At 41.4% G+C, this 14,136-nt stretch overlaps 1 protein-coding gene across 1 annotated transcript; it reads left to right on the top strand.

Annotated features, from left to right (window-relative positions):
* The first annotated feature begins 8,351 nt into the window (after positions 1-8,351).
* On the top strand, positions 8,352-11,567 carry NEUROD6 (neuronal differentiation 6). Its single transcript, XM_043964859.1, has 2 exons — positions 8,352-8,791; positions 10,156-11,567. The coding sequence occupies exon 2, from the start codon at positions 10,181-10,183 to the stop codon at positions 11,192-11,194; it is 1,014 nt and encodes a 337-aa protein (XP_043820794.1). The 5' UTR covers positions 8,352-8,791; positions 10,156-10,180; the 3' UTR covers positions 11,195-11,567.
* The last annotated feature ends 2,569 nt before the right edge of the window (positions 11,568-14,136 follow it).

Here is a 14,136-nt window from a genome sequence, read left to right on the forward strand (position 1 = left end):
TTTGAACCCAAATTCAATTACTCTAAACCCATTGTCTTACCACTCTGCCTCAACTTCCTCTTCTGTAAAACCAAAGCAGCAAGTTACTAGTGAACTTGCCTTGGTTATAACTGTACCCTTCAAAAGGCAGAGGAGCCAACAAGGGTAAGCTTTGAACTACATCTGATTCTTACTAATATGGGGGAGATGCTCACTAGATTAGAAATAATTGTAACAATTGGGGATGAGGGAGTGGACCACTCAGTCCTAGAGATTTTGCCAGAGAAGAATAAGAAATCTAGGCAAAGTCTGGAATCTACCTTTGATTTTGAGAAAGCAGATTTCAAGTGGTTCACAGGAGGAAAAGGGATAAGCTCATAGACTAATATTCAAAGGCATCACAAGGGGAAATGGAAATGACCAAGAATGAAATACCGGAGAGTCAAAGGGAAACAGTTCTAATTAAGAAAGTGGAGTAGAGGAGGAAGTATTTGAAGAGACTAACATGGATGTATAGGGGCCTCAAAAACTATTTAGAATTCAAAAAGATATAGAACACATCAGATATGAATGGGCTGAAGATAGATGGCCCTGTAGGTAGGAAGCCTTGTCTTTTATCCATATTGGCTCTGGGATCTTGGGCAATTCTCTGTGCTCTTGGACAGAGGTATCAAACACACCCTCATTCATTCATAACTAGATTAAAGGATAGTTGTAAAATACTTTAAAAATTATATTCTATTGTATTTTAATTATATTTTATTTTTTACATTTTATTATATATGTATATGTATGTATATATACATATATAATGTTCATATGGGGGGTTGAGTCAATAAAAAGCTTACAGGGATCCTTAAGTAACAGCAGATGGAGATCGGCATTGCATGGTCATGTATAAATATTGAGTCCTATAAGAATAGTGACAGGAGGGTGAAACACGGAATGAATTGACAATTTCTTTTTTTTTTTTTTTAATGTATGAGGTATTTTATTTTTTCCGTTACATGTAAAGATAGTTCTCAACTTTTGTTTATACATGCTTTACAATTTCAGGTTTTTCTCCCTCCCTCCCCTCCCTCCCCCCTCCCCTAGACAGCAGGTAATCTGATATAGGTTATATCTATATATCTCTATACATATACATATAGATATATATATACACACACATATATATACACATAATAACATTAATCCTATTTCTGCATTAATCCTGTTACAAGAGAAAGAATCAGAGCAGTGATGCAAAACCTCAAAATAGAAAAAAAAAACAACAGCACCCAAAACAAAAGAAATAATATGGTTCAATCAGCATCTATACTCCACAGTTCTTTCTTTCTTTTTTTTTCTTGGATTTGGAGATCCTCTTCTATCATGAGTTCCCTGGAACTCTTCTGTACCATTGCATTGGTGAGAAGAATATAGTCCATCACAGTAGGTCAACACTGAATTGACAATTTCAATGAAGATGGAGAGAGCAGAAAGTGGGGGGGGGTTCATAAAGCTAAAGCTGGGGCTGGACTAGTGCAGGCAATGAAGGAATTCCATGAAGTAGTGAGATTATTCAAGTTCTCACTGAATATTTCTCCTGGATTAGAAGCAATGATCATAGTTTACTTAATTATAACTTCAAATAGTACAAATTTGAAAACCCACAACTACTTCAAAGGAATCATTCATTATAAACATGAATTAAGACCCAGAAGCAGTTTTGGGGGAGGTGAGTACAGATGCTTGGGGTGGATGGGATGCTGATAAGTGACAACCTGAAGAAAGCTAATCTATTCACTTCTGATTTCTCTGGCAAGCAGCGTAGTCTTTGAACCTAGAGTAGCAGAACAAAAACAGCTAACTCTGGCTATGTCAGGGCTTTGTAAGAAAGCACCTGGCTGCCCTTGATGAATTAAAGTCACTTGCTCTAGGTAAGTCTGCTCCACATCTTTGGGTATTAAAGGAACCAGCAAGTGTGTGTGCATCCTGAGCCACTGTCAGTGATATTTGAATAATGGTTAACAGGTAACATACCAAAGATTGGAAAGGAGCAACTGCATTGATCTTCCAAAAAAAGAGACCTAAGTCTTAAAAATACTATAGACCACATGACTAATGCAGAAATATGTTATTATGTGTGTATATATATATGTATATATATGTGTGTGTGTGTGTATATATATATATATATAACCTATATCAGATTACCTGCTGTCTAGGGGAGGGGGAGGGGAGGGAGGGAGAAAAATCTGAAATTGGAAAGCTTGTATAAACAAAAGTTGAGAACTATCTTTACATGTAACGGGAAAAAATAAAATGCTTTATTACAAATTTTAAAAATACTATAGACCAAAGCAATTGACTTTCATTACTGGTGAAATTATAGAAGTGACAGATTTTTTTTTTTGGTGGGGCAATGGGGGTTAAATGACTTGCCCAGGGTCACACAGCTAGTAAGTGTCAAGTGTCTGAGGCCGGATTTGAACTCAGGTACTCCTGAATCCAGGGCTGGTGCTTTATCCACTGCGCCACCTAGCCGCCCCCTGAAGTGACAGATTTTTAAGGAAAGGAAAGGAAAGGAAAGGAAAGGAAAGGAAAGGAAAGGAAAGGAAAGGAAAGGAAAGGAAAGGAAAGGAAAGGAAAGGAAAGGAAAGGAAAGGAAAGGAAAGGAAAGGAAAGGAAAGGAAAGGAAAGGAAAGGAAAGGAAAGGAAAGGAAAGGAAAGGAAAGGAAAGGAAAGGAAAGGAAAGGAAAGGAAAGGAAAGGAAAGGAAAGGAAAGGAAAGGAAAGGAAAGGGAGTGATTACAATGAGTCAACATGGCTTCATCAAAAGCACATCTTGCCAGACAAACATTATTTCCTATGTGGGTAGGGTCACTAAACTGGTAGAAGAGATGAATTTGTCTTACATGATCATGTTTCATAGGTATTAAGAGTTAGTTGCAATTTGGCAAAGAGGTGTGGAGGAAGATTCATAAACATTGAAAGAAAAGGAGAGGGAGAGAGATTGAAAGAGGGGAAGGGATAAAGGAAGTGAGGGAGAGAGGGAAGGAGAAATAAGTAGGAGAGTGGGAAACTGAGATGGTTGTGTGGGGAAAGTTTTCTTTAACTTGAAAGATAAAATCAAAATTATAAAAAAAAATCCTACTTAAAAAAAGAGTTGGTTGCCTGAAGTTCATTGTAGTCAAGGAAAAGGATAACTTTCATAGCTTCTTTCAGGGTCAATAACTCAATAAGCATTTATTAAGCACTTATTATGTGCCAGACACTGTACTAAACCCTGGTAATGCAAATATAATAAGAATGAAAAGTCCTTGTCTCTAGGAGATTATAATCTAATGGGGCAAAGATAATGCATAAAAGAAAGCATAAAGGGGGTGGGGAGACTTGGGGGAACATAATAAATAAAGAGGTCCCTATTGTCTGTAACAGAGGCTAGAGAGGAATGAAGGAGTGAAATGTGGCTGGCCTGACCTTGCCCTTAAAATGGAGGCTTTAGGAGGAACTGACCAATCTGAGGAAGAGATCATAGGTTTTGAGGGATCTTCTAGGGTAAGGAGGCTAGTAGAACAGGGTGGGGAGTGGTGGAGAAGAAGGCAGAAGAATCACGAGGGGAGTCCCAAAAGCAATGGAAGAATGGGGTTTAAATAGCAATCCTTAATTCAGAATATTTTGGATATAGAAAATAAGCAGGTAAGAATTTCTAAGCCATAAGACTGTTTCCTCTGCTGAAGCTAAAAAAAGATATTCCATAGCAAGTATTTTCCCTCCCCCCTCAAAAAAAGACATGTTAAGAATAGAGTTAGTAACTAGAGGAGAGCCAGCTTTGGAATGATGAAGACTTGACTTTACATCTGCCTCTGGCACATACTCATTGTGGGACATTGAGCAAGTCAGTTAAACTTTCAATATCCTCAAGGGACTCTCTTACTTGATAAGTTGCAGATAATAAATTTATATCATTCACTAGAATTAGTTTCCAGTGTTAATATACCACATTTGGATTTGACCAACCCTATGTGTATATATAATATACATATACATATATATGTATATTGTGTATGTGTGTGTGTGTGTGTGTGTATAATGTAGTAATGACAAAATATCATGACAAATCAAAGTCCACTCCCAACATAAGTTTAAACCATAAGACAACTCTTGCAGGGAAACTACATTAATTCTTAATCTTCTTTTTTGGAGGCTATTGGGGTTGTGTCTTGCCCAGAGTCATACAACTAGCAAGTGTCTGAGGCCAGATTACTCAAGTTCATCTCACTCTAGAGCTGGTGCTTCATCCACTGAGCTACCTAGCTGCCCTAATTCCTAGACTCCTTAAAATTTTATTTTTTTTTACTGTGAACTGAGTCATTGACAAGGAAAATATTTCAATATTCAGAGAAATTTGATTCTATAAGAAGCTGTAAACGCCTGTCTTTTTAAAAAGTTATTATTATGTAACTATATGTTATAATATTATGCAACATATAATATTATGCATTTATTAATTTAATGAAGTAGAAACATAGTTGCACATACAGGCAGGAGAAAAATGTGATTCTAGATCATAAGAGGGACTTGCAAGAAAATATGGTTTGGAATTATGCTTCTGTTGACCATTTAACGGCTGGGTGACCTTAGACAAATTTAACTTTCTCAACCACCTTCAAAGCATAGTTGGTTATAAAGGATTTATAAACTCTCAGCTGTTACCTAAATGTATCATTCTGAGAATGTGAAGGGGCTGTAGTGATTTGCAATCATGGCAAGTGCAGACATCCAAGTGCTCATTCTTAAATGATCAAATTTCTATGTCACAGCCAACATGCAACTGTCCGGGGTGCTGAACCTAAGCCTCCAAAGAGCCACCACTACAGACACCTTAAACACAAAAGGAAACAGTTTTGGGGGAGAAACAAACATATTCACCATCCAGGAGGCAGAAGATCTGGAAAACTATGCTAGGCTTTCATGGTTGGTCATGATTCTCTCATTATTATGCTTTCTTCTGTACTTCAAAAAAGATGCAAAATCTACAATTTATGTTACAATCAGAACTATTCATGAAGGAGAATCTTAATAGGAGATGATAAAATCTAATAGGAGGCAAAAGTCTATCTCCTATTTTTACTGAAAAAAAAGCTTTATAAAAAAGGAGGCTCACATTATAATTTACAGATCTGGCTTCTGTTAGCTTACAACTGGATTCAACTGTTTTCATTTCCACTGATGAGTTAAAGCAATTAAAGCAATGAGTTAAAGATTTTAGCCTTTTGGAAGACAGGCAGGCAGGTAGAAAGGAAGGAAGGGAGAAAGAGAAGAAAGAAGGGAAGGAATAAGGAGGGAGGGGAGGAAGAAAGGAAGAAAAGGGAGAAAATGAAGGAAGATAAGAAGGAAGGGATAAAGGAAGGAAGGATATTTATTTTTCAAGCTGTATAAGCTTTTGTGTCTTCAGATTAAAAGTAAGACAGAAAACCCATCAGTATCATGAATTTAATACTCTAATTCTGAATTTATTTCCATTTTGTGCATTTGCTTTGTCATGTATTTCTAGTAGAGAGTAAGGCAGCCATTATGGCCAATGATAGGAATGCATATTAGCAGTAGTAAACATTACAATATCCTGAATCTATATGATAAACTGTGGAAGAAAGAATGCTTTTTGAGACCCAAGTTCATTCATCCTCAGAGCCAGCATCATTCATGCTTACTTGGTTCCTTTATAATCTTAAGGTTAGAGTCATCTCCCATTTATTAAAGAAAGAAAAGAAAAAAACACTAAAATCCCATTCATGAAAAAACAAATCAAACTAAAAATGATGCTCAAAAAGGGATTTTCCCTCAAGTGCTTTTCTCTCATTTTTTTAAAGAAAAACTAAAATTAACACAATGATTTCTTGCAATGACACTTTCCTTTTTGTCTGAAGAAATCAAGAAAAGCAACCTAAGCCCCATCTTTTAGCTCAGCTACATATGTGGGTGATGATTCTCCACAGAGAGAGATGTATAGCCCCTTTTCTTGGATTTTGTGGATCATTTCTGTTTATGTAACACTTGAGACACTCTCAAGTCAGGGATGAGTCTGCACATTTTGAATCCAGTACTTTGGCCAGGTCCAGCCAGCAAAGTCTACCAACCGCTGTGAGTGTCTCTGTTGCCCTTTGACACTGGAAGCAAAGCTTACCTCAAAATAAGGGGGATATTTGCTTATTGCATACAGAGCATCTGCTGATAGAGTACACCAAAGCAGTCCTATTAATTTTTTGCTTATTTTTGCAAAAAGGGTGGTGAAGGAGAGTAATAAAAGTGTCATATCTACCCTCTTATAAAATTCAAGCTGCTTTAGTGTATACTTTCCTTTAAAGGTGTGTAATAGGCCTACTTCTCCTAATAGGAATTTTTCTTGGGGTATGTCATTTCAAAATCATTTTATGGTTGGAAAAAATGGGCCAGAGACAGAATGTCAGAAGTTGTCCAAATGTTGCTTCAGGGCCATCAGTACCCATTCCCTCAGTACTACTGCCTCTTCTGAAAATGCCCAGGCAAATGTAAGCTTCATCTTTGTAGGCCGATGAAATGGATGCAGAGCTCTTTCCAGCCTGGGAACGCGGCTGCCAATTTGGATCCAGTGCGAGTTAAAGCGGCTAAGTTATAAACCTCTCAAAAATGGGATTTATAAAAGGGAGTGAGCCTGAACCCAGCCTCCACTGATCCAGCTTTGCCAAGGATTACTTTAATACGAAAAGCATACTCTCTCACTTTATAGGAAGAGATTACTTCGTTGTCCAACAAACAACAAATGCTGGGTTTATTTTGTGTTATTTAAAAAATAAAACTTTTAGGTTTTGTAGGTTTTTTGTTGCTTTGCTCGTAAGGCACAATCTGGGGGCAATTCTAAAATTAAGTGTGTGTGTCCCTGGGTATATGTTTGTGTCTGGGTATCTGTCTGTCTGTGTGCCTCTGTGTGTGTGTGCACATACACAGATGGACAGAAGTAGAGGAAGGTGGAGTTTATCCCTATTTCCCAGCAAGGTTTGTCTAGGAGTCTTGTCAGTTTCCCTTAACTCTTTCTCTACTGTTATGGATGATAAGAGACCAAAAGTGAGATAGGAAAGGAAAAGAATATAGTGTGTGGAATAAGGCTGGGGGAGGACAATACAAAAACTGATACCAATAGAAGAAAAGAGATTTGAAGACACATCCCTTGGGAAAATATATATATATATATATATATATATATATATATATATATATGTATATATGTGTATACACACATATTATATATATATATATATATATATATGTAGTTGAAAGAAGGAGAAAATCACTCTGAAATTTCCCAAAGACCAAATGTTAGTAGTTGAAAGAAGGCAAAAATCACTCTGAAATTTCCCAAGGACCAGAAAGATTAGTTTAAATAATAATAGAAACAATGACAAAATGTTTTAACAGAAGGCAAGGCAGAACTAGGCAAAGACCTTCGTGACAATTTGGTTCATTCTGCCTTTGCAGGAAGGACTGCCTGCCTGCCAAGGAAAAAACCTGCCAAGTTGAGAGTGAGATGAAGGGACACTGCGAGGTGGGAAGGAGCACAAACCCCTTGTCTCAGGCAGGCAAGAGCTGGAGAGAATTTGATACATTCCAAAATGGACTTCTGGTGTACCTGCATCACATTTACTTATTATTGTTATTATGATTATGATTCTATTGTAGACATTTACTTATAAGTTGTTGAGGGATGTAGAAAAGTGAAGGAAGGGGGAGGTAGAATAGCATCTGAGGCTATCGTTCACAGTCCCCAGATGGGAAGTCTGTTCTGTTATTCTAAATTTCAGGAATGCGTTGAAGACTTGGATGTTAATGAAAAGGAATCCACATGCTCCCATAAACTACACACACCCAACAAAAATGAGATAGCCAGAGTGATTTCTTACACTTACACGAACCCTGCTCTTGCTATCATCAGTATTACTCCTGTTTCCTGATTTGGGGTTCCTTGTTGCATCTCCTCTCACCTACTCAGGCAAGCAGGTGCACAGATGGCATATGCTATAGAAAAGCAGACAGTTGGACAGATAGAGACAGAAACACAGGGGGAAAGAAGGAAGAAAAGAAGGAAAGGAGGAAGACAGGGGAAGGAAGGAAGGAAAGAAAGAAAGAAGGAAGGAAGGAAGGAGAAAAGGAAGAAGGAAAAAAGGAAGGAAGGAAAAAAGACAGAAGGAAGAGGAAAAGAGAAGAAAGAGAAAAAATGGAGAGAAAGAAAGAGGGAGAGAAGAGAGAGCAAGATTTTTTTAAAAGTCTGAGCACACCCCACACCCCCAAAATACACACATAATCAAATACATTTGAAATAAACTGCAATGCTAAGAGCTATGAAAGTCACAGCATAGACAAGGGGTTAAGCCCAAACCTGACATGTACCTAGCTCCATGGATTGCCTGTGACTCAGAAACAGCTCCAGGAGGAAGGTACCTACTGTAGTATGTGAAATGCTGGTACAGTTTTTTTTTTTTCTATCAGTCTAACCTTCTGTGTTGATACATGAATGCTGGTACCCACTTACAGGGATGCCAGATGATCAGTGCAGAATGAAGGTCCCAAGAGAAAGGATCACATGTTTTTCTCTGCCCTGTGACGTCACTAGCAGATGGCATGGGTACCAGCTCTGGCAGTTGGCATCAATGTCACTTTTTAGAGATCAATGAGATAGTGCAGAGATCCATACCCAGATCTAGAGACTCCAGGAGACGATGCGACATTCGGACTGAAAAGATTTGGAAGACAAAAAAATGAACACTGATTATTGAATGACATTAAAACCTAAGGTAATAGAAATAAAGATCTATTTCCAGGGAAGCTGGCTTTGCATGCAAGTATTTAAAGATACAGTCTCATTGTCTTGTATTAGATAGATGCTTATGATAACCTAGAACTTGTCTTGGTATTTCATTCTCATGATGTAATTCTTGCATACTTTCACTGTTATTATGTAACATTGTAAATGTGTGGACATTACTAAGAGTTACTGTGTGTGTGTGTATGTATGTGTATGTGTGTGTTGAGGGGAGGGGTCCGAAGGGGGGTGGGAATGAAAGGTTGTTCCTTTCAAAAGTCTCTGTTTGTATATCTGCTTGTTTGAAGACTGAAAATGTTTTCCTGCTCCCCCCAAAGAAAACAAAAAAACTAAACAAAAAAAATAGGGAAAACAAATTCTTTTCTCCTTTTTCATTCTGGATTCTGAACACACGTGCACAATTGCCGTCTGACTCCTCAGCCCATCGCTGTCAGATATTAGCTAGAGGGAGACTTCGGAAGCTAGTAGAACAAAAACCCTGTGAGACTGTTTTGGGTTGTGGTTTTCTTTTGGTTTTGTCCAGGATGCTTTGAAAGCAGAAAAAAGGAAAAACTACAACCTCCAATTTTTTTAAAGGCAAAACCAGTTAAACTCTTTCCTTTTGGAAAAAAAAAGACGATTTGTTTTCCTATTATTGTAGGGTCCGTTGCAGGTAAACCTATTTCTTTATTTTGATAGCAGGAAAAAGATAACTCTTTTGTTGTTGTTGTTGTTGTAAATTTATTCCCTAATCAGGAGGATTGTATTGTTTTAAATTGTCTTGAATGAAACCATTACCCTCTGAAGCCTTGCATTCCAATAGTAATTTGCCCAAATCTAGAGTTGTATAATTTATCAGATAAAGTTAAAGGGTTGAGTGATGGAGACCCAGCATTTTCCTTTCAGAACAGCAGCAACAACCTGGTACCTCTTTGCATTTTTGCACCCAAGGGAACTGGATTAATGAAATTCTTCATTGCTATATCATGTTTTGCATTTGCTGGGATTCCACCATCAAATCTGTGGGGCTAAAAGCTGGTTTTAGATGAAAGCTAAATTAACGAGGGAGGAGAGGAGTGGGGAGTAATGTTTGGTTTAGTTTTGTTTACTAACTGTTTTACTTCTTACTTCAGATAAATTTGTGTTATGTTAATTGCATGGATCAGTGTTTCCATTATTTTAGTCTGCTCAAACTCAAATTTCTTTCAAATGCAGAAAAAAAGTATTCATTAAGTCAGTGTTATATTTTACAAAAACAGTTGTTTCCATGCATGTATATAATCTGATAATTAAGCAAATTCATGTGTGTAAGTAGGAAATGAAAACACTTTAAATATTGTGCTGGCACTTTTTCAGGTCATTTAAGCTTGTAGAGAGAGCCATGCTAACGCTCCCATTTGATGAGTCTGTTATAATGGCAGAGCCCCAGATGTGCAGAAAGTTTTCCAGAGAAACTGAGGACCAGAAGCAAACTAAAAAACCGGAAAGCTTTACGAAGCAGATTGTGCTCCGAGGGAAACACATCAAAAGAGGCCCTGGAGAAGAAACAGAGAAAGAAGAAGAGGAAGATGACAGAGAAGAGGAAGATGAGAATGGGTTGCCCAGAAGGAGAGGCTTGAGGAAAAAAAAGACCACCAAGATCAGAGTAGAAAGGGTCAAGTTCAGGAGGCAGGAAGCCAATGCCAGAGAAAGGAACCGGATGCATGGCCTGAATGATGCCCTGGACAATTTAAGGAAAGTGGTCCCCTGCTATTCCAAAACACAGAAACTGTCTAAGATCGAAACTTTACGCCTGGCCAAAAACTACATTTGGGCCCTTTCGGAGATTTTGAGAATTGGCAAGAGGCCGGACCTGCTCACGTTCGTCCAGAACTTATGCAAGGGGCTCTCTCAGCCAACGACAAACTTGGTGGCAGGCTGCCTACAGCTCAATGCCAGGAGCTTCCTGATGGGTCAGGGTGGTGACACTTCCCACCACACAAGGTCACCCTACTCCAGCTTCTACCCACCCTACCACAGCCCTGAGCTCGGCACACCCCCAGGCCATGGAACTCTGGAGAATGCCAAGTCTATGAAGCCCTACAATTACTGCTCTGCTTATGAGTCTTTCTATGAGAGCACATCCCCCGAGTGTGCCAGCCCTCAGTTTGAAGGTCCCTTAAGTCCTCCCCCAATTAACTATAATGGGATATTTTCCCTGAAGCAAGAAGAAGCCTTGGACTATGGCAAAAATTACCATTATGGCATGCATTACTGTGCTGGGCCACCCAGGGGTCCCCTTGGGCAGGGTTCCATGTTTCGGTTGCCCACAGACAGCCACTTCCCTTACGACTTACATCTGCGAGGCCAATCTCTCACCATGCAAGATGAATTAAATGCAGTTTTTCATAATTAATGAGGAAAATGAAAATAAACAGTGGTCATTCACCTCCCCCGTCTCATTAAGACAAAGCAGATGCTTGGGCCCTGTGTAACTGGCACAACTCAGTTGACGGTGTTCCCTAGTTTGGAAAGTGTGGTTTCAAATATTGTGAAATTTTCTATGTCATAATAAATCTCTTTTCTCATGAGGACTTATTTCCTTTCCTTTTTTTTTTTTTTTTGTTCTTTTGATTTTTTTTTTCCTGTAAAGCACTGTGATTTTGTTTCTACTAGACAGTTGGGGATTTGGGGGTTTTGGTCATTTGTTTTTCGTTTTAAATTCACTGAATTTGTTTGAACAGTATGTCTGGACAAATACTGTGGAATAAATACCTGCACACAGTCGAGCTTGATGTCTATTTCGATTGTATAGTAATTATACAAATGCATGTTATTAAAAATGGATAAATAAAACCATGTATTTACAGTTATTAGGAATTAATTACACATGCTATAACTTGAAGAATCAGATTTTTTTTTTAGATTAAGAATGTCACTAAGCTGACAATGAGACTGGAAGATGAAACTGAGAAAGAAGAGGATGGTGGGAAAAAAAGTATTTTTAAACTCCTTAATTTTCCTTTGGGGGGGGCGGAGGAAGAACACTGGGGGACTCAGAAACCATTCATTCCTCTTAAAATCTTTGTAAATGGGACAGCAAGACGTCTGAGCAGGCAGGCGGTGACAGGATTTTTCCGTCAAGCATCTCCGCCATCCCAAATGCTCAGCCCTGGCTTGCTTTGTGTTTTCCAGCCTTCTCGTGGACAGCCGTGGCATCTGGAGCGCTGTGTCAACTGTGTTTTCCCACTTCATATTTTGAAAGCATTTAATCGGAGATGTTTCCACCTTTTGGTAAAGCACACCTATTAGCTGTGATATTTTGCAGAGTATTTGTGATTTCGGGAAGCCCAGCTGCTGCTTGTCTTTCTCCTCACAGAGACCCTCCTAATACGTTTTTGAGGGGGGAGAGTAGCACTGGGTCTGGATTTCTAAACCCTGGCAAACACAGCCGGTTTCCTGGGAGGGAAGTTCCCAGGTATCCTAGTTTAATCTGGGAAGGGGTGCTCCTAGCCTCCCCCCAAGAGGTCAATCTGGGCAGTGGGAGAAACAAGGCTAGGGACTTGGAACCCCTCAGTTCCAAGGGGAAAGGGAGTCAGGATTTAGAGAAAACCCCGAGTGAGAAACTAAGGAGAAGAGCCTGCTTCTGCTCGCTCGGTTTAATTTAGTCGGTCAGAGGAGAGGCTGTGATTAAAAGTTTTCAGAAAGGCCAAATCGAAATGTATTTTCCTCAGTCTCTGGGCCCAACTGTCACCTTCTGCTTCTCCCCCCCTCCCCCATCCTTCACAATAAACATCGGGTGGAAATTAGTTGGCCCAAGTGACCCTTTTAAACTTTGTTTGGGTGTCGGACACTAAATGATAAGCAAGACGGAGACTGAGGCCCTGGTAAAACAGGGAAATGGGTGGATGGGCCCAGGGTGGGGCAGGGCAGGGGAGGGAAGACCCCACGGGAGGGCGGACCCCACCCTAGTCTAAGGCTGCTCCAAGTCCAGCCCAGGGAGTCATTGGAAACCCCAACTGAAGTGCGAGCTGAGCATATCCTGGGGAAACCGAGGCAGCCTCCAGGCGAGTGAGGAAGTCTAGTGGGCGGGTCTCTCCCCTTTCCCTTCCGTGGCCGCCGGACAGACAGACGAAAGAGCTGCCGCCCAGCTGTAGCACTTCGCCATGCTAGCTGTGCCGCCCCCGGCGTTGGGGTAGCGGGAATCAGGGTGGCCGGCATCGGGGTAGCGGGGTAGTCAGCCTCAACTGGGCCAGAGCTCCGCTCGGAAAAGCAGCTCCAGCTCCGGACAGCCTAGAAGAAAGGGGATGGAGAAAAGGGGGCAAGGCTGCCAGGAAGACAGGGCGGGCTTTAGGGAGTCGTCACTCAGAGCTGCCGGCCCCGCCTGGGATGGTTGGAGGTGAGGGGGGCGGTGAGAGTCGGGGCCCTGGCCCCAGCAGCCTTCCCACCCCTGGATTCTTCCGAAAGTTGTAGACACTAGGGCCCCAAGCTGGCTTTCCGAGGCTCAGGAAATTTTGGGTCTCTTCAGTCATCCCGCCCAGGCGTCCAGGTCTATTGCCCGGAGCTCGGGTCCCCTGTGACCGCACTAGGGCTTGACATGGACGAGTTGAGGCTACCCCAGAGATACAGACTTCCCATACCAAAGTGTGAGGCTTCGGCTGCCCCCATGGGGGCAAGGACCGAATTGGGATAGGGAATGTTTTCCTGGCCAAGGATAGGGCTGCCCCGACGGGACGGATTACGAAGGGGACGGGGAGCTCTCCATGCTGAAGCGTGGGGCTTGAGGCTACCCTCAGTGGGACACCGCAGTCCGTGCAGGTCCTCTTGCTAGCTCCGACAGGACGGCCGCCCGTGGACCGAGCTTTCCAGCTGAGAGCTGGGGTCCGGGGCTGCCTCCCTCCTTCCCCCACCCCGGCTCTCCCGGACAGGTGGGAGTGCAGAGGGGAAGTCCCCTAGCTTAAGCCTGGAGCAGGAGAGGACGGAGCTAAGAGAACTCCGCCCTGAAGCTTGGCTGCAGCCGGACTCTCGACTCAGCAGGTGAAAATGGAGCGTCCGGAGACAGTATATTTAGCACCTGTGTGCCCAAAACCCAGGAAGGTCGAAGTAAAGAATGAGGGTAAAGACTGCCCTCTCTAGAGCTGGCCACAGATTCCCCCCGAGCTGGAGAGAGGGCTCGCACCGGCACCTCCTCCGGAAAGGGCCTCTCTTTCACCCACAAGACCTTGGGCTGTGACCCGATCAATTGGGGCGGGGTACTGAGGGAAGATGGAGTGCGAGGCTGAGGGTCCAGGAAGAGGAGATTTGCACCAGGTGCCCTGGGGGCTCACCCCCCAGCTCTCAGGGTCTCCAGGTGTTCCT

The sequence above is a fragment of the Dromiciops gliroides genome, chromosome 1 (genome assembly GCF_019393635.1).
Source record: "Dromiciops gliroides isolate mDroGli1 chromosome 1, mDroGli1.pri, whole genome shotgun sequence".
NCBI lineage: Eukaryota > Metazoa > Chordata > Mammalia > Microbiotheria > Microbiotheriidae > Dromiciops > Dromiciops gliroides.